General features: G+C 42.1%; 1 protein-coding gene across 1 annotated transcript; it reads left to right on the top strand.

The window, feature by feature from the left end:
- The first annotated feature begins 10,240 nt into the window (after window positions 1–10,240).
- Window positions 10,241–15,623, top strand: LOC146980121 (cadherin-related family member 2-like). Its single transcript, XM_085788761.1, has 12 exons — window positions 10,241–10,316; window positions 10,405–10,464; window positions 10,561–10,700; window positions 10,805–10,855; window positions 10,942–11,031; window positions 11,211–11,300; window positions 11,390–11,509; window positions 11,843–11,989; window positions 14,700–14,775; window positions 14,867–14,976; window positions 15,132–15,344; window positions 15,461–15,623. The coding sequence occupies exons 1-12, from the start codon at window positions 10,262–10,264 to the stop codon at window positions 15,614–15,616; spliced, it is 1,308 nt and encodes a 435-aa protein (XP_085644887.1). The 5' UTR covers window positions 10,241–10,261; the 3' UTR covers window positions 15,617–15,623.
- Window positions 15,624–19,386: the final 3,763 nt, after the last annotated feature.

The following is a 19,386-nucleotide window of genomic DNA, read 5'->3' as shown; positions in this document are numbered from 1 at the left end:
CCACTTAATGTGTCTGTTCTGTGTCTGGCTGATTTGAATGTTATGCCACCAATTTTTCAGTCATTAGGGTGATAGAACAAGCCAAATGGAAGCGGTACAATCTATTGCAATACATAGTATGAGAAAAATTGGTCATGAGGAGGGGTGATGGGAGTGAAACATGCCTCACATACTAATAGAAAGACACTTTGGCATGGAAACAGTTATAATTAAAGCCGCAAGCGGCTATGACGGGCCCTCGCTCCACGCCACTCGGCGTCCCCGCTACCCCCGGGCCGCTCTTCGAAAACCCCCGCGCGCAACCGGACGCGGGCGGCCGCGTCGAGGGCGGTCCCCTCGTCGAACACGTGAAGTTTCGAGCAAATCGGACAACGTACGATGGAGTTACGGCAGGTTTACGTTTCGTCCACCAGGGGGCGGTAACGGGATGTGGGCCGTTGCGTTCGGGGTCGTGACCTCATCACACATGTGAAGTTTCGAGCCGATCGGACAATGTCGATGCAAAACGCGACATTTCCTGTGTCCACAAGGGGGCGTATTGAGCGAGCTAGCGTACGATCAAACGGAGGCGTAGAGGGCGGTCCCCTGATCATGTACTGAAATTTTGAAGTGACTACGACCAAGTATGTGGGCGTGGAAGGCAAACGTAATAGCATGGCGACTAAACGAGCAGTTGACCAACTTTGTCGCCCCCTAGCAGCCACGCCGTTTGACGTAGAGAAAAGCTTTTAATAGTGTTTGACCAGCTCGGTCTCCTGATGATCTGTAGCGAATATGAAGTCAATCGGGCAAAATCCGTGGGAGGTGGCAGTTCACGATGGAGCGCTATTACTGTCGCCGCCACAAGGGGGCCATTAGCCGTAGCGTCATAGCGTTCACGAAATACCTTCACCAACTTGTTCGGCATGTTTTAGAAGTGGAATGAAGTTGATGGGGGCAACTATGTATTTTTAATTAATTTTAGCGCACTTCCTGTTACCACCGGGGGGCGCTATGAGTGACGTAGGAAAATAATATGTCGGATCGTTCAGGGTCACGCCATCATCATGTGCACCAAGTTTGAAGCTGCTGCGATCAAATCTGTGGGCGTGATAGCATTTAAACCTTTTTAGCTGAATTCGGGAACTTGGCCGTGCCCTAGTAGCCACGCCCTTTGACCTACACACCTGCGGAGCACAAGCCGTAATCAGCTCAGTCTGGAGATGTTCCGTGCCCAATTTGAAGTCAATCGGGCGAACTCCCTCGGAGGAGTTCGTTTTGCGTCAAAGAAATGCTAACCAAAATGGCCGACTTCCTGTTGGGTTTAGGGCGTGGCTCCAATTCAATTTTTGGTATGTTTGGGTATGATACACGTGTGTGTCGAGTTTCGTATGTGTACGACAAAGTAAGCGAAATTTGTCTATGGAGAATTTCGGAAAAACTTCAAGGGGGCGCTATTGAGGCATTTAGCCACGCCCATGGGAAACGACTCTATCCGCTGAAAGAGCTCGCCATTCTTGACCTGTGTATGAAATTTCGTGAGGACACGACTTCGTTAAAGCCACGAAAAAGGCAAACGTAATTGTACGATAAAAAATCGTCAGTCGCCGCGGCGGCACACGGACGCCGTTCGTCGTAGCTTCACAGCGTTCATAATGTAGCTTCAGCAACTGGTTCTGCATGTATTAGAAGTGGAATGAAGTTGATCGGGTGAAGTATGGATTTTTAACGAATTTTTGCGTACTTCCTGTTACCACCGGGGGGCGCTATGAGCCAGGCAGGAAGTCGATATATCAAAACGTTCAGGGCGGAGCCAACGTCATGTCCTTTGAATTTCAAGTGGCTACGACAAAGTATGTGCGCGTAATCGGGAAACGTAATTTTACGACAAAAAATCGGCAGTCGCCGCGGCGGCACACAGACGCCATTGCTCGTAGGGTCAAAGCGTTCATGATGTAGCTTCACCATCCGGGTCTGCATGTACTAGAAGTGTAACGAAGTCGATTTGGTCAACTACGTATTTTTAACGAATTTTTGTACGTTTCGTGTTACCACCGGGGGGCGCTATGAGCGACGTCGGCAAATAATATGTCGGATCGTTCAGGGTCTCGCCATAGATTTTTGCACCAAGTTTGAAGCGTCTACGATCAAGTATGTGGGCATGAGAGCCATTCGTATTTACATGGCGAGCACCGAAACAGTCGCCAAACTTCGGGGCACGCCAGAGGCCAACCCCTTTGAGCTACAGACCTGCGGAGCACAAGATAAGCTCAGCTAGGTCTGACGATGTTCTGAACCCAATTTGGAGCCGATCGGGCGTAATCCCTCGGAGGAGTTCGTTTTGCGTTTACAAACTTTGAAGCAAAATGGCGGACTTCCTGTTGGTTTTAGAGTATGTCATTTTATGAAATTTTTTGAAGATCTCGGGTTGATGAATATGTTTACCAAGTTTCGGACAAATCGGTGTCGCAGACCCTCATTCCCTATGCGCGGTCTAGGGGGCGCTGTGGTGCCATTTGGCCACGCCCACATGCGAGACCACCACAGAATCGAAATTTTCGGGCTTCCCCCCCTGCGACTAAAATTTGGTGACTTTTCGAGCATGGCAAAGGGGTCGAAATCGCGTTCAAACGCGGAGAAGCATAATAATAATAATTAAAGCCGCAAGCGGCGATGGCGGGCCCTCGCTCGCCCATGCCACCGCGGGGCCTGAGGCACGCCGGGGCCGTGGCGCGGAGCAGAAATGGAGAAAAAAACCCGGAAGGAGGCAAAAAATGCAATGTTTCGTTCATCCACCAGGGGGCAGTCACCGCATGTGGTCTGGTGCATTCAGGGGCGGCCCCTCATCACTCATGTGAAGTTTGGAGTGAATCGGACAAAGCATGAGGGAGTTATGAGCAGTTAAAGGTTCGTCCACTAGGGGGCAGTAATGGGATGGGTGCAGGTGTGTTCAGGGTCAGTCCCTCATCACACATGTGAAGTTTTGTGGAAATCGGACAATGTTGATGTAAAATATGGCACTTCCTGTTTCCACTAGGGGGCGAAAGGAGTGAGATCGCCTACAACCATATAGAAACGTTGAGGTTGTGACCCTTGACCTGTGTACCAATTTTCATTTTGCTACGAGTTCAATAAAGCCACCCAAAGGGCAAACGTATTGTCATGGCGAGGAATTGTCGCCGCGCCCCCACACGGACGCCATTACTCGTAGCTTCACAGCGTTCATGACGGAGCTTCACCAACTGGTTCTGCATGTATTAGAAGTGGAATGAAGTTGATGGGGCAAAGAATGTACATTTTGCAAATTTTAGTACATTTCCTGTTACCACCGGGGGGCGCTATGAGTTACGTGGGAAGTTAATATATCCGGACGTTCAGGGCGGAGCCATCATCATGTCCAGCAAGTTTGAAGTTGATTGGATGAAGTATGTGGGCGTGAGAGCCACTCGTATGGACATGGCGAACACGCCAAAGTGAATTGAGCACTGGCAGCCACGCCCTTTGACCTACGGACTCACGGAGCACAAGATAAGCTCAGCGAGGTCTGGAGATGTGGTATACCTAATTTGAACTTGATCGGGCGAACGCTCTGGGAGGAGTTAATTTTAGGCGGGAAAAATCTACACCAAAATGGCCGACTTCCTGTTGGGTTTAGGGCGTGGCTCCAATTCAATTTTTGGTATGTTTGGGTATGATACACGTGTGTGTCGAGTTTCGTATGTGTTCGACAAAGTAAGCAAAATTTGTCTATGAAGAATTTCGGAAAAACTTCAAGGGGGCGCTATTGAGGCATTTAGCCACGCCCATAGGAAACGACTCTATCTGCTGAAAGAGCTCGCCATTCTTGACCCGTGTATGAAATTTCGTGAGGACACGACTTCGTTAAAGCCACGAAAAAGGCAAACGTAATTGTACGATAAAAAATCGTCAGTCGCCGCGGCGGCACACGGACGCCATTCGTCGTATCTTCACAGCGTTCATAATGTAGCTTCAGCAACTGGTTCTGCATGTATTAGAAGTGGAATGAAGTTGATCGGGTGAAGTATAGATTTTTAATGAATTTTTGCGTACTTCCTGTTACCACCGGGGGGCGCTATGAGCCAGGCAGGAAGTCGATACATCAAAACGTTCAGGGCGGAGCCAACGTCATGTCCTTTGAATTTCAAGTGGCTACGACGAAGTATGTGCGCGTAATAGGCAAACGTAATTTTACGACAAAAAATCGTCAGTCGCCGCGGCGGCACACGGACGCCGTTCGTCGTATCTTCAAAGCGTTCATAATGTAGCTTCAGCAACTGGTTCAGCATGTACTAGAAGTGGAACAAAGTCGATTTAGTGAACTACGTATTTTTAACGAATTTTTGTACGTTTCCTGTTACCACCGGGGGGCGCTATGAGCGACGTAGGCAAATAATATGTCGGATCGTTCAGGGTCTCGCCATAGATTTTTGCACCAAGTTTGAAGCGTCTACGATCAAGTATGTGGGCATGAGAGCCGTTCGTATTTACATGGCGAGCACCGAAACAGTCGCCAAACTTCGGGGCACGCCAGAGGCCAAGCGCTTTGAGCTACAGACCTGCGGAGCACAAGATAAGCTCAGCTAGGTCTGACGATGTTCTGGACCCAATTTGGAGCCGATCGGGCGTAACCCCTCGGACGAGTTCGTTTTGCGTAAACGAACTTTGAACCAAAATGGCCGACTTCCTGTTGGGTTTCGGGCTTCGCTATAGGAGGATTTTTTGTTCATCTCGCATTGATAAATATGTGTGCCGATTTTGGTCCGCTTTCGTTAACGTCATTTTTTTCCCTATGGGTTTTTGGCAAAATTGTAGGGGGCGCTATTTAGCCATTTCGCGTCGACCATGTGCGATCACTCAAAAATATCGTTTTTCGGATCCGGCCGGACACCCATGCAAAAGTAGACGCATTTTCGCCTTTGGGAAAGGGGCGAAATTGGGGTTTTAAGGGTGTGGGAATAATAATAATAATAATAAACAGCGCGATTTCAATAGGGCTTTCGCTGGGCGACTTGCAGTCGCCGCTCGGGCCCTAATAAACAGCGCGATTTCAATAGGGCTTTCGCTGGGCGACTTGCAGTCGCCGCTCGGGCCCTAATTAAAGCCGCAAGCGGCGATGGCGGGCCCTCGCTCGCCCATGCCACCGCGGGGCCTGAGGCACGCCGGGGCCGTGGCGCGGAGCAGAAAGGGAGAAATAACCAGGAAGGAGGCCAAAAATGCAATGTTTCGTTCATCCACCAGGGGGCAGTCACCGCACGTGGTCTGGTGCGTTCAGGGGCCGCCCCTCATCACTCATGTGAAGTTTGGAGTGAATCGGACAAAGCATGAGGGAGTTATGAGCAGTTAAAGGTTCGTCCACCAGGGGGCAGTAATGGGATGCGTGCAGGTGTGTTCAGGGTCAGTCCCTCATCACACATGTGAAGTTTCGTGGAAATCGGACAAAGCATGAGGGAGTTATGAGCAGTTAAAAGTTTGTCCACTAGGGGGCAGTAATGGGATGCGTGCAGGTGTGTTCAGGGTCAGTCCCTCATCACACATGTGAAGTTTCGTGGAAATCGGACAAAGCATGAGGGAGTTATGAGCAGTTAAAAGTTTGTCCACTAGGGGGCAGTAATGGTATGCATGCAGGTGCGTTCAGGGTCAGTCCCTCATCACACATGTGAAGTTTCGTGGAAATCGGACAATGTTGATGCAAAAAATGGCACTTCCTGTTTCCACTAGGGGGCCACATGAGCGACACCCCTATCAGATGGAAGAGGTCTCCACCCTGGACCTGTCTATCAAATTTCATGATGATACGAGTTCATTAAAGCCATCAAAAAGCCAAACGTATTTTCATGGCGAGGAATTGATGGTAGCCACGCCCCCACAGGGACGCCATTACTCGTAGCTTCACAGTCTTCATAATGTAGCTTCACCAACTGGTTCTGCATGTTTTAGAAGTGGAATGAAGTTGATGGGGTGAACTAGGTATTTTTAATGAATTTTAGTTCACTTCCTGTTACCACCGGGGGGCGCTATGAGTTACGTGGGAAGTTAATATATTGGGACGTTCAGGGCGGAGCCATCGTCATGTCCAGCAAGTTTGAAGTTGATTGGATGAAGTATGTGGGCGTGAGAGCCAATCGTATTACATGGCGAGCACGCCAAAGTTAATTGAGCGCTGGCAGCCACGCCCTTTGACCTACGGACTCACGGCGCACAAGATAAGCTCAGCTAGGTCTGACGATGTTGCGTACCTAATTTCAACTTGATCGGGCGAACGCTGTGGGCGGAGTTCGTTTTAGGCGGGAAAAATCAAAACCAAAATGGCCGACTTCCTGTTGGGTTGAGGTCATGAGGTCAAGAGGCTTTTTTGCATATCTGGGTATAATACATATGTGTACCAAATTTTATTGACATCGGACAAAGTGACCCGACTTCCCTATGGGGATTTTGAAAGTTTGTAGGGGGCGCTATTTCGGCATTTCGCGTCGACCATGTGCGACCACCCAAAAATATCGAATTTCGGATCCGGCCGGACGTCCGTGCAAAAGTAGAAGCATTTTCGCGTTGGGGAAAGGGGCGAAATTGGGGCATGAAGTCGGAGAAGAATAATAATAATAATAATAATAATAATAATAATAAACAGCGCGATTTCAAAAGGGCTTTCGCTGGGCGACTTGCAGTCGCCGCTCGGGCCCTAATAATAATAATAAACATTTGCATTTCAAGGTAGCGTTTTTTCCTGCCAGGTCACTTGAGTACTTGATTACTTGATTACTTGCTTGGTTACTTGTTGCTTGTCGGTGATCGGTGTGGATGTCGAATTACAATAGGGACCTCCCTGGGTCGTTGACACAGGCTCGGGCCCTAATTACTGTGAGAACTGTGAAGTGCTGCAGCTGCAGCAGAATGAAACAAGAATTGAGTTTGCTCTTGTGGATAGAAAGTAAAATTAGAATGGATAGAACGGGTATTCCCACTGAATGTCCAATTTGGGTGATATTTTTAGATTTGCTGCCAAAACTTTCAGGATATAGTCAGTGGCAGAGGTTACAAGAGCAAAGATAGCTAATTTTAATGCTCTTGAGTGGTGACCAAATTTAAAACCAGAAGTTAGTTTAACCCATGTTAGATCTTGATTATTTCAACTTATATATTTTTCGTCACTTTTCATTTGATATTTAACAAGTAAAATAAATTACCATTAAAAAGCTATAAAGGCCAAGTCCCCAGTCATAAGGAAGCAACTAAAACAACATATCATAGGTCCTCCAGATGAAAAACAAGGCCAATACCTTTGTGTATTGAAATTAAAAAAATATTAAGAGTCCAAATGAAAGGGGAAAAAGTGTGCCTTATTACTTAACTTATTATATCATCATTATTTTATCATCATGTCTACGTGGCTGCTATGGCAGTGTTTTATTATGTTCACACCCGTTTCCATTTCCCGGTCAGCAATGGCAGTGATATATTTAATAGTTATAGTCAGTCATAAACCAAAGTCTAATGGAACAGATACACATAATGGGTAAATGATAATATTCCTGTGTAGAATAATTGTTTGTTTATCTCCTCATAATTTACCAGTTACACATATGATCTCGAGAAGTGTAACACACCATTAGGGACGCAGCTCTGATCAGAGTAGCACAGAGAAGAACTATTTAAGATATTTACCTTATGTTTAATTTTTTACCGTCATTAAACAGCTTCAGACTAATTGTGATGTTAGATAAATGACTTGTTACAGGGAGGAATAGCAATCAGAATCACAGGCTGTATAGTACAGGAACTGTAAACAACAGGTTTACTCAGGCTGAGACACAAATTTGAAATTACACCCTGACATAGGTGTTTAATGAAAGTGTTTTCTTAACAGTGTTTATATTGAATTTGGCTGAATTTCTGCTTTTAACAGGACACCGATCCAGGAGACAGACAAACAAAAGGGGTCCAAATAGAAGTGCTCACCATGTTCGTGGATGATGGTGCACCGGCCTCGCTTCAAACTGTTAACAGCTTGCTGTGGTTTTGCTGTAGTGCTTTTTGATTGTGTTGTGGTTTGGACTCTTTTAACCTGTTTGTCCACACCAGTCTGCATCTTTTTGTTTGTGTGCAGTGTACTTGCACTGTATGGAGATTTAATCATCCTGCATATTTGCTGGAATATTGCATTTAATGTTTAAATAAACATGTTTTACTGAACTAGTAATATTTGCAGAAATTAAAGTAGAAGTAAGCGGAATATTTGTGTTAATATAAGTCTTAAATAGTTATATCTTCCGACAGCAATCACTTACATAGAGTGTTTGGTCCGTAACACGGGTCTGTCAGTCACTCTGCTCTGCTGTAAGCCGAGGAGAAAACTTTCCTTGTATCCTACAACGTTTATCCAATGAGGAGAGAGAACGGCATAAAGGGCTGTGTGTGCAGCCAAGGGATGCGCGTTTAATTTGCTGACATTATCGTCGGTCAAGATAGTAAAACAAAAACATTTAATTGTAAAATGCAGCTTTGGTGACGAACTGCAGACCGGTGCGTCTCAGGGTCGGAGACAGATGAGCAACATTTAGAGGAAGGAAGCTGGAGCATAGGTCAGGTGCACCGGTGTGCTCCAGCTTCCTTCCTCTAAAAGCAGTTACATATAAATCATCCTCAGAAACCTCAGCATTAAAAATTATTTATTATCATTTCTTTTTATAAGTTTATAATTAGGCTGCTCTTATCATCCTAGCACAAGGCAGAACATAAAATGTTATAGTCCAGGTTGAAACAGTAGAACTAGTGGCAAACTTTGTATGAAGACTTAATGCAAAAACATTTTTCAAACAGAATCCTAAATGTGAAACCAAACACATTTACAACTTGATTTTGATCCATTACAGATAATCTCTTGTGCATCTCATGTTCCTAATAAGCAGTGGTGTTTCTAGACACTCTGGTAACCCCAGGCACAATTGGCACCCTGTAAGCCCATCACCATTGATGACTCAATTTTGCAGTAACAACTTCAATGCTTCACGTTAACATATTGTTTAGTGCAACAGTTATATACCAGAAAATTCAAGGAGATGTTTAATACCTTCCTCTTCCAAAGACAAATGAGTAACAGTTTGGACTGAACAAGCCGATCTACTGACAGCAAAACTGATGTTGGTATCAATGTTATCATTTCACAACAAATGCATTATTCTACTGCTAATGGAAGAACTTAGTATTTGCGTTGGCAGCACTGTGAGTACTATGCCATTAGCAACATCATGTCATTCGTCACTGATATGGACCAATGTCATCCGTCTCTTGGGGGCCCCCTTCCAGCCCGGGGCCGTAGGAACACAGGGTTGCCTGCCCTGTTGCAACGCCTTTGCTAATGAGGAAGACAGCACAGATAGCTGCTCTGCATTCTCCATAAATGAAACTTTACAGCAGGTGACAGCACATTTAGTGTCGTCATATCATAGCAGGTGGTGAAAACACCTGCCATGATATTACCGGGTGTGGTCATAAATGCAGTATACTGTTAAATTCAACCACAGAAATCAGAGCAACAGTTTTCTGTCCTGTGCGATTCACAGATAACTGAATACATCTTACACCGTAAACTAATTAATAATAATAATAATAATGAATTTTATTTGTAATGCACTTTATATTGAGCAAACAATCTCAAAGTGCTACATAAGAAAAAAAAAAAAAAAAAAGGTAAAAGTTAAAATTTGGAGAGAGAACGTCTCCCCAAAGGAAACAACTAATGAAAGGCTTTTTTAAAAAGGTAGGTTTTTAGGCCTTTTTTAAAAGTGTCCAGGGTCAGTGGTGCTCTCAGGTGGTCAGGGAGAGCATTCCAAAGACAGGGAGCGGCGTGGCAGAAAGCTCTGTCTCCCATGGTTCGGAGTTTGGTCCTTGGGATCTGCAGGAGGTTTGCCTGACCGGAGCGGAGGTGTCGTGAAGTGGGCTGAGGGGTGATTAGCTCCTCAGCCCACTTCACGACAATATTTGTTTTGGAATAAAATGTAAAAATATCACAATTTTGATCTTCAAGAGAGAAGCTTTGAAGTCAGAATGTCAGATGTTGTTAAATGTTGTTTGTTTAATAAACATTAACAATCCAGACGTTGGTGATCCTGAGTTTTCATCTAACTTAAGTATAACTTAATAAATTATAATATGCCAAACTAAGATGGTGAAATTTGTAGATATGGTAAACATGAAATTTACTGGACAGCTGCACGTTAGCATTGCCTGGATTTACTAATTATCTTTATTTTTATTTGCAGACATGGAGCGGATCAGAGGAACTATTCTACTGTTGTGCCTTATTGGCTTAACTAATGGTGAATATTCAGTCATTTTTATTTGTCTGCAGTTGTGTCTTTATGTATTTACTTCACAAACTAATACTTTAATTCTGTGTGTTGACAGCAAATACCAGTCCTGCAATCCTGAAATATCTTTATCAATTGTGTGAAGACATCCCCGTAGGTATGCATGTGTGTGAAAAACTGGCTGTTTTCATTTCACCTTTGTGATTTTCTGCCTGCGCATCTTTCATTGCATGTTCCACTGATGTTTTCACAGGTGAACCTGCATTTCAGATAAATGCAACAGATGCAGAAAATGACCCACTAACTTATTCAATCTCTGGGCCCAATGCTGCTTTCTTCAGTGTTAACAGAGACACTGGGGTTGTAACAGTCCGTCAGCCCCTAGACAGAGAGGTATGGTGTGGTAGAAGGCCAGAAGAAACCAGTAACTTTATTTTGATTATGTGAATATGTTTCATTGAGTTATTTATTTACCTGTTTTTATTTTTTCATTGTAGATTAATGTCGTCATGACGCTTCAAGTTGTTGTTTCTGATGGCCCCAATAGTGTAAGTCACATGTAATCTGTGTTAGTCACCAATTTCATACAAATCTATCACTATACTCACAGACTGCGTCATAAAATGTCTTTCAGACACCAGGAGAATTAAATCTCATATTATTGGATGCCAATGACAACAGACCCCTATTTCAGCAGTCTTCATATGATGCTACTGTCGCAGAAGTAAGTCAAACAGAAGTTAATCGTTCTCTTTACCTTTTCCTTAACCAGTTTTTCCATCCCTGCAGGATTTTTATCATGCTTCAGTGAAAGAAAAAACAGCTTTCTACCCCACCATGACATTTTAGTGTTAATTATTTTGTTCTTTTTTATTTTGTTTCTATCCCCATCTAATTTATCAGAATACCGCTGTAGGGACATCTCTGTTTACGGTGCACGCCATAGATGCAGACTCTGGAGCTGCTGGTGCCATTCAGTACAAAATTGAAGACGTAAGCTTCCTCAATAAATCATGTCATTGATATTATATTCTGATGTTACATTAATGTGTTGAAAGCTTCAACTGCACTCTGTTTTCTAGGTTATTCCAAGTAGTGGATCAAGTTTTTTCAGCATCAGTGCAACTGGTGAAGTCAAATTGGAGAAACGTCTGAATTATACATCACTGAGCACTTTCTATCGGCTTAATATCACTGCAACTGTAAGTATTTTAGTTGGGGTTTGATGTGTTTGTCCTTAGTGATACTCATCATTATTAAGGAAAAGTGGAACTAGTGCCAAAGCATCTCTGAAAACTCAAAACATCTGTGAAAATACCTTTTAATAAAAAACAAAGTGCTTATCTTTATCTTGACTGTAATATGAAAAGTTTAATGTGAGGATCTCTGGAGTGATGTGACATCATCTATTATCCTTAAATGGTCATATAATGACTCAACAATATTGACTTTATGGGTCTTTAATTCTAAAATATTTTAAGACAAGTTGGTTTAAGACAAATGGATTAGAATAACAACTGTGTGTTTCATCACAGGACGGCGGAGGAAAGTGTCATTCAACTGAATCTAATGTCTTCACAAGCTTCGCATTGTCCTTCATTACTGTTGCGGATGTCGCAGACCTGGACCCACAGTTCATCAATCCTCCCTATCAAGCCAGAGTTGAGGAGAATTCTCCTGTGGTAAGTTTTATTCAAGATGCCGCATCAGGAAATGTGCTGAAAAATTCATTTTTGATGAGTAAAATGAAGAGGAGATGAGGCTCTTATCACTGTCATCATTACACATTTTAACATTTCTAGGTGTGACATGTGCTTTTAATTCTGATGTGTCCTTGAGTGCTTTTACAGTAATGTTAGTCCTTGGACCAGACCAGATACCGGTATCACTTGAGTGGGCAAAACCTTACCTATACTAAATTGTTTTTAGGGTCAATATAAGTAAATTAAAATATGATAGCCTTTTAGCTTTTTATATATATATATTTTTTTTTTTTTTTCGCATTTTGTTATTTTCCCCTATAGGCAGATTGTCATTAATTCTAAAAAGAACACAGACGGCCAATAACACATTAAAAGTCATTTAACACTCTTTTTGGACATCACATCATAGTTTTTTCATGGTCCTTCGAGCCGGAGCAAACACCCAAGCTGGAAAATGGACCCATGACCCGTTCAGCAACATGATGGGAGAAAGCAAGGAGAAAGGCCACAGTGGGAGAGAATGCCTGGCAGGCCTCCCCAACAACCTGTATCACAGCCTCCTGAATCTGTCCTACTGAGGCTGGAAGTGGCACAACTAAGGCTGTCTTTACACTGCACGGTTCAAGTGGCCCAATTCCGATTTTTTCCTCTCAAGTGGTTCAGATCGGATCTGTAACATGAACGTGTAAACGGGACAAATACGCATGGAATCAGATATTGTCCGATTAGAGAAAAAAATACTTAACTGACAGGGCTTTCACATCCACCACCTTTTGTTCACATTTTGTCGATCTGCGTTCATCATTGTTCAGTTACCAAAATCTATCTATCTATCCAATTTGCCTCTACACCAATTGAATATGGTATTGGGAAGAAATATAATTTCTCAAAAAGTATCCTTAATTAGAAAATACATTGCAATGATTTAGAACTGACAATCGGCTAATTTAAGCTTATTTACACCTATATTAGATAAATTAGATTATTTTATTAGATAAAATAGATTAATTAGATAAATTACTTGAAACGCTAACTGGCTGGCCATTAGTTCACACCCAAAGGAGAGGATATGATGAAAGAAAGATGATTTACAGGGAAGGCACTTTTTTCGTTTCTGAACAGCAACAGTCTATTATAGTGGGGCAGATAAGCTCATATATGGAAGGAATTGTGCGTTTTAATGACTAAAGCATGAAACTTTCAGCATTTCATCTACATACCCCAAGGTTTAATTTTAGACGTGGAACCACTTTGGTGGCTGACCTTTAGGGGTCTTTAGGGGTCTTTTTCCACATTATTCCCCATTGGAAACCTATGAAAATCTGGGAAGTAAATCATTACCAATACATTTCTTCACCATTGTGTTTAGGAAGGTGTGTAATATCATGTAATAAAATGTTGAAATTCAATTCCAGTGGGAAACCCCCTAAAAAAACTACTCAAAGTTGGGGTACCCGTGCAGATTTTGCGAAAATTCTGTGATGTTAAATTTGGCCTTAAATATCTTGTGAGGGGTCAAACTAGAGGTTTTTCATGATTCTGAGTTGATCGCAAACATTAGTTTTTCAGCCAAAACACTCCTTGGTGGAAAAAAACAGCCACACCCACTTTTCCTGCTCATCGGAACCCCCCCCACCACCAATAGAATGTATTACAGAGAAGCCATTCCTTAGCATGGCAGAGGTTGTGTCACATAATACTACTAAATACTCAATAATATAACTTATATTTTGTAGCCTTTTTTCTTGTACAACGTTATACAGACGATGAATATAAGTTATATTATTGAGTATTTAGTAGTAATATGTGACACAACCTCTGCCATGCTAAGGAATGGCTTCTCTGCAATACATTCTATTGGTGGTGGTGGGGGTTCCGATGAGCAGGAAAAGTGGGTGTGGCTGTTTTTTTCCACCAAGGTTCCCACTACAAGTGTTTTGGCTGAAAAACTAATGTTTGCGATCAACTCAGAATCATGAAAAACCTCTAGTTTGACCCCTCACAAGATATTTAAGGCCAAATTTAACATCACAGAATTTTCGCAGAATCTGCACGGGTACCCCAACTTTGAGTAGTTTTTTTAGGGGGTTTCCCACTGGAGTTGAATTTCAACATTTTATTACATGATATTACACACCTTCCTAAACACAATGGTGAAGAAATGTATTGGTAATGATTTACTTCCCAGATTTTCATAGGTTTCCAATGGGGAATAATGTGGAAAAAGACCCCTAAAGACCCCTAAAGGTCAGCCACCAAAGTGGTTCCACGTCTAAAATTAAACCTTGGGGTATGTAGATGAAATGCTGAAAGTTTCATGCTTTAGTCATTAAAACGCACAATTATTTTGCTTATCTGCCCCACTATTACTTTAAGAGGTGATAAATACTATAAAGCTGCCAGTCAGCAAGGTCTATCATATCAAAACTTAATCTAGGGGTGTATAGGAATAAAAAAGATCACAACTAGAATTTGCCCTCCCAGGTGATACCGATATGTGAAATTTTGGGTCTTGGCCCAAGGACTATGTATCTTTCTGTCCGTTTAATATGACAATGGTGCTGCAAATTCATAGTGTAGCATGACACAGATATAGAAGTAACCCTGCGTTCAGTTGCCAGGCTTTTGAATGTGACGAGACCATCAGCTACCTCAGGTTTCAGAAAATCTGACATTTTTTCATTTCCAGGAAACCTCTGTGTTTGTAGTGACCGCCATAGACCCAGACACAGGAATCAATGATAAGATCATCTATAGCATTGAAGGTCAGCCTCAATATTTTTGGTTGATTTCTTTGTTGTTTATAGTCAGTGAGCAAGTCAGAAATGTTTCTGTGTTTTCCACATTGTTCAACAGCTTCAACAGAAGACGGCCTGTTCACAGTCAATCCAGACAGTGGTGTCATAACTGTGGCGTCACCAATCGACAGAGAAGATGTTGGTGATACTGTTACTCTGACTGTAAAGGTAAAGTTGTTCTTTCCTCTATTACTAACAAATGATGTTGTGAATAAGTTGTGCGCAGAATTAGAAAAGATCGATGCTAGTCAAGTTCTAAATTACATTTATTTATTTTGGTAAAATGTTGAGGCAGTAAAATATTCTGCTCTGTTGTATTTTAGGCCACCGAGTCTAAACAAAACATCAATGGGGTACAAGCCAGCACCATGGAAACTGTACAGATCACCATTACTGACAAAAATGACAACAAACCCGAGTTTTACAAGTGTGGGGAAACAGGAAAGTGTGTTCTAGATACTCACTTCACAGGAGAGGTCGAGGAGAACTCGCTGGGGTCCGTTTCCATCAACATGACAGTCAAAGATCCTGATGAGGTAAAAAACAAACAAACAAAAAAAACATTTCATTAGCTTAAAGGTGAGATTTCCATCCATAAGTTACCATCACTGACAATAACAATTAAACTTGAATTATTGTTGTATTGTCACAGTTTCCCATAACTAGACTAACCCTGGAGGGAGCTGACAAAGATGTGTTTTCTGTGGATCCTCAAATTGCGACATCAGACAGCATCGTTCAGCTTCTGGTCAAGCAGCCGCAAATGCTGGACTTTGAGGAAAAACAGCAAATGGTTTTACAGGTATAAGAAATGTTAAAAACAGCAGTGATCATAGTATTAGTCATGTATGGTTTCTTGAATTTATGATTTGTCTAAGTGCTTTACCAATCTGTGTTTCATGCAATTCTTGTGTCATGTGCAGGTGATCGCTGTAGATGAAAAGGAGCCCACCCTCCGCTCCACTGCTACAGTTACTATAAACATCATCTCAGGATGTTTGGAGCTGAACACTGAATGACAGGGATGCAAATTGATTGGATTTTATTGTTGTCTGTTCCCTTATCATTTCTGCTTATCGATCCAATTCTTAATAGATTCTCTTATACTGTATATACCTGAATGCCATCTCCCTACTAAAAATACATTCTTGTGGAAATGAGCCCACTACAGCAGTATATTACCGTAACACATGACGAGCAATATTAGTAGGCCTATCAGCTACTTACAGATGCTTTTGTGAAGTTAAAAATAGTTTACAATGTTTGTGAGGGAAAGAGAAATCACATAGAGAATCATTAAATCCAACAGACCCTATTTCACCATCTCATCTCCTCATATGGTATCATAAGCTATAACAATTAAACACACAGAAGTGTATACAAGCCTACCGTATGTCATTATACTGTGAGGTCTAGGGAATGTTCTTATATTTTCTCCTATACAGCCTGTTTGTGCTGCTGCCCTCAGACAAACGATACCAACACATTAAGGCCAGCACAAGCAGGCTGAAAAACAGTTTTTCCAGACTACTAAATAAACCAACCTAACAATCAATCCAAATTATTGTTGCGGCCTTGTAAACTGGTCTGGATTCTTTTAACTTCCCTTAACAATACAATACTAAACCTTTTAGGTTTTAGTATTGTAATTTATTTATTGTCTCTTTTTAATTTATTATGCATATTGTGGAGCACCCACCCAACTCAAGCTTTTCACAATGTATGTACTTGTACATCTGAGTGACAAATAAACTTCTTAAATCTTGAATCTATGAATTCTTATAAATTCTCAACCTACAATCAAGTATTTTACTTTTTTTTTCAAAACAACCTGAGCTTTAAGCATAATGCATGCTGTGTTGGTGTCATATGAATGTAGAAAAATTAATATGACCAAATATAGAGGGGGAAATAAAAAACTGACAATTAATTTCACAAATATATGGTAAACACACAGAAATTATTATGAAGTTGTTTTTAAATGTTATATAGCTGTTGTTTTAGGTCTTGGGGATTAAGGCTCTAACTATGATATAGAATATATAATTTACATTATTTGCAAAAATGACACACTCGTCTGGTACTGTATGTCTAGCATGTGCAAGTGCACCCCCAAAGTGTTTTTATCTTTCCAAAAAAGCCCATGTATCAATTTCTTGCTCAGAGTTAAGTAAGATTAATAATACTATTTCATGACAAATTAGTATCTTTGTGGTGTATGTGTGAGATTTAATTAGTTAACACGTCTTATCCACCTCCAACCAATGTGAAATCTGAGAGGAAGCTACTGCAAAGTGTGAACATTGCAACAGCACAAGCGAAATGAAAACACATGGTATGAACAAATGTTCCACCAGGGGGCAGTGTGTAGCTGCAGGAGAATGGCAGAGTGTTGCACAAATGGATTCATACTTCACAAACAAGAAGAAATCTCCTAAGAATGTGGCTTTTCCATTTTATACAGGCTCACAGTGATCATGTTGGCGTCACAGTTCGGGTCAAAAGTGAGATTCTGGCAGGCAGGGAGAGAGAGTCATGAAACAAGCGGGGAGGAAGTGGTTATTTCCAATGCAGCTGCAAAAGAACAGAAATAAGAGAAAGTAAAAAAAAGAAGAAAAAAAAAAGAAAAGGATGTGAGACTGCTGGCGTGCATGAGCTACACTCCTCTATGAACAAGGAGGGGAAAAAACAGCGTAGCAGAAGTGAGGCACGTTTCATGCCAACATCCTCTGCATAGGAAGCAGGCAGATGAAAAGAGGTTTCACTGGCTTCAGCGGGGTTCTGTAATGCAGCTCAGCGTCTACATCAAAGCCCATTACATTTGAAGAATGCCACAGCTTTTCTGTACTAAATTGATCCATCAGCTTGCGCTGACTCCCTGCTTGTGTATGACTGAGTAAGGATGACAGGCGTTTTGTAGGAGTTATCACAAAAGGGGGAACCGGCTGTGTGTGTGTGTGTGTGTGTGTGTGTGTGTGTTTGGATGAGTATGTGTGTGCTGTTAAGAGGCCCAAATTTCCTCACAGGGATAGAAATATGAAAAAAGAAAAGAAAAGAAAAGGAAAGAAAAAGATTTCCCTCAGAGGATATTTTAACAAGTTTTGTGTTAGAATTTAGGTTTGGGAATTAAAATTGGAATTTGTGTTAAGTAAGGGTCAAGGTTAGAAATACAACACAGAGAAATGGTGTCAATATAAGTCCTGAAAAGCATATGATAAATGAAAGTGAGCATGTGTGTGAATCTTTAATCATTATCCTCCATAATTATGAAACAACTCACATGGGTCTCCACAGAAATAGACCAGGCTGCGCTCTGTGCAATATAGAAAAACAGCAAGGGAGTCAGAGAACATCAGAGGATGAATGCGGCTCTGTCGTCATAGGAACAAAACCCAACCTGGCAAACCTCAATGTCAAGAGCAAAATTATTACTGTAATTAGAAAAAAATTGTGAAACTTTTGAAGTGAAAAGTATTTTGTTTACCTTACGCAGCCTGAAAGACAACGTGCAGGAAGCTAATTCCCACTGATATGAGTGTGGTGAATTGAAGCAGAGTGAAGGAGGAAGAAAGATAGTGGCAAAGAACTCAAGTTGCCAAAGTGTGTGTGTCTATGTGCATGCGTGCATGTGAACGTGCATGCATGCGTGTGTGTTTAGTGCAGTGCTCAGTGCCCTTCTTCTGTAGAGGATTACAGTTTTCAGTGTTTGTGTGTGTTTGTGTCAGTAAGTGTAGCGTGTGTGTGTGTGTGTTCTCCTTTGGGTCTGAGGCTGACAAACCTTGCTTGTTTCTGTCTTTGTATAATCCCCCTGAGTTTCAACACAATGACTATGCTCTTGTGTGTCAGTGCCTCTTAGAGCCAAGGTAAACATATTGGCCACCTGCTTCTGCAAGCACCATGGGACACATCAGAAATACCTTGATATATAAAGACACACGGGAGATCAAAAAAAGAAAAAACAGCATATACGACAAAGATGCCCGACCCCCGAAAGAAGCAGCAAGAAAGCATTGTGTCTCTGGATTTGACAACAAAACTTTCTCCCTTTCTTCTCCTGAGAGCTCTAACTCTCCCCCTGAAGAAGACACTTGATGATTTAGGCCTTCAACTTAAGATTTGTGAGGCAGACAAAAGAATTTGACCTTCCTTGTTGTATGATTGATAGTTTAACTTGTCAGAAATATGGGTTAGCTCCTTTGTCCCTCTACAGAATAAATATCTGAAGAAACACAGGCAAAGATTGAGTGGGTAAGAGTGGGAAAAAATAATAAAACATGTTGGTCCTTTTGTATTCTGGTGATTTCTTGTAGAAAAAACAAAAAACAAATGAAGCAGATCGGGATCACCTACTGGGAGATGAAGGACAGGAGAAACAGGAAGTGGTGGGGTAGGAGCGAGGTGCGCTGCAGGAGACATGATGCCATGCAACTGGCTCACTGATTCGTAGAGTTACCGCCCGGGGAGACACACACCTGGCTGTGTGACTCCTTTCAGATGGTCCTCACAGTTGTATAGACTGGCCTGTGTGTTGCTTGTTTATGTACCTGAAGGACAGAGAGAGGTAGACAGAGCCAAATT

This window comes from Trachurus japonicus, chromosome 10, assembly GCF_045865225.1.
Source record: "Trachurus japonicus isolate A0001 chromosome 10, Traja_1.0".
Taxonomy (NCBI): domain Eukaryota; kingdom Metazoa; phylum Chordata; class Actinopteri; order Carangiformes; family Carangidae; genus Trachurus; species Trachurus japonicus.
This window is presented reverse-complemented; position numbering and strand designations above follow the sequence as displayed.

Bases quoted from the DNA above. Each gene is read 5' to 3' on its own strand.
- LOC146980121 (XM_085788761.1), top strand. From the start codon at position 10,262: ATGGAGCGGATCAGAGGAACTATTCTACTGTTGTGCCTTATTGGCTTA. The intron at 11,301-11,389 runs GTAAGCTTCCTC...TCTGTTTTCTAG, and splicing joins TTCAGTACAAAATTGAAGAC to GTTATTCCAAGTAGTGGATC. The intron at 14,776-14,866 runs GTCAGCCTCAAT...ATTGTTCAACAG, and splicing joins GATCATCTATAGCATTGAAG to CTTCAACAGAAGACGGCCTG.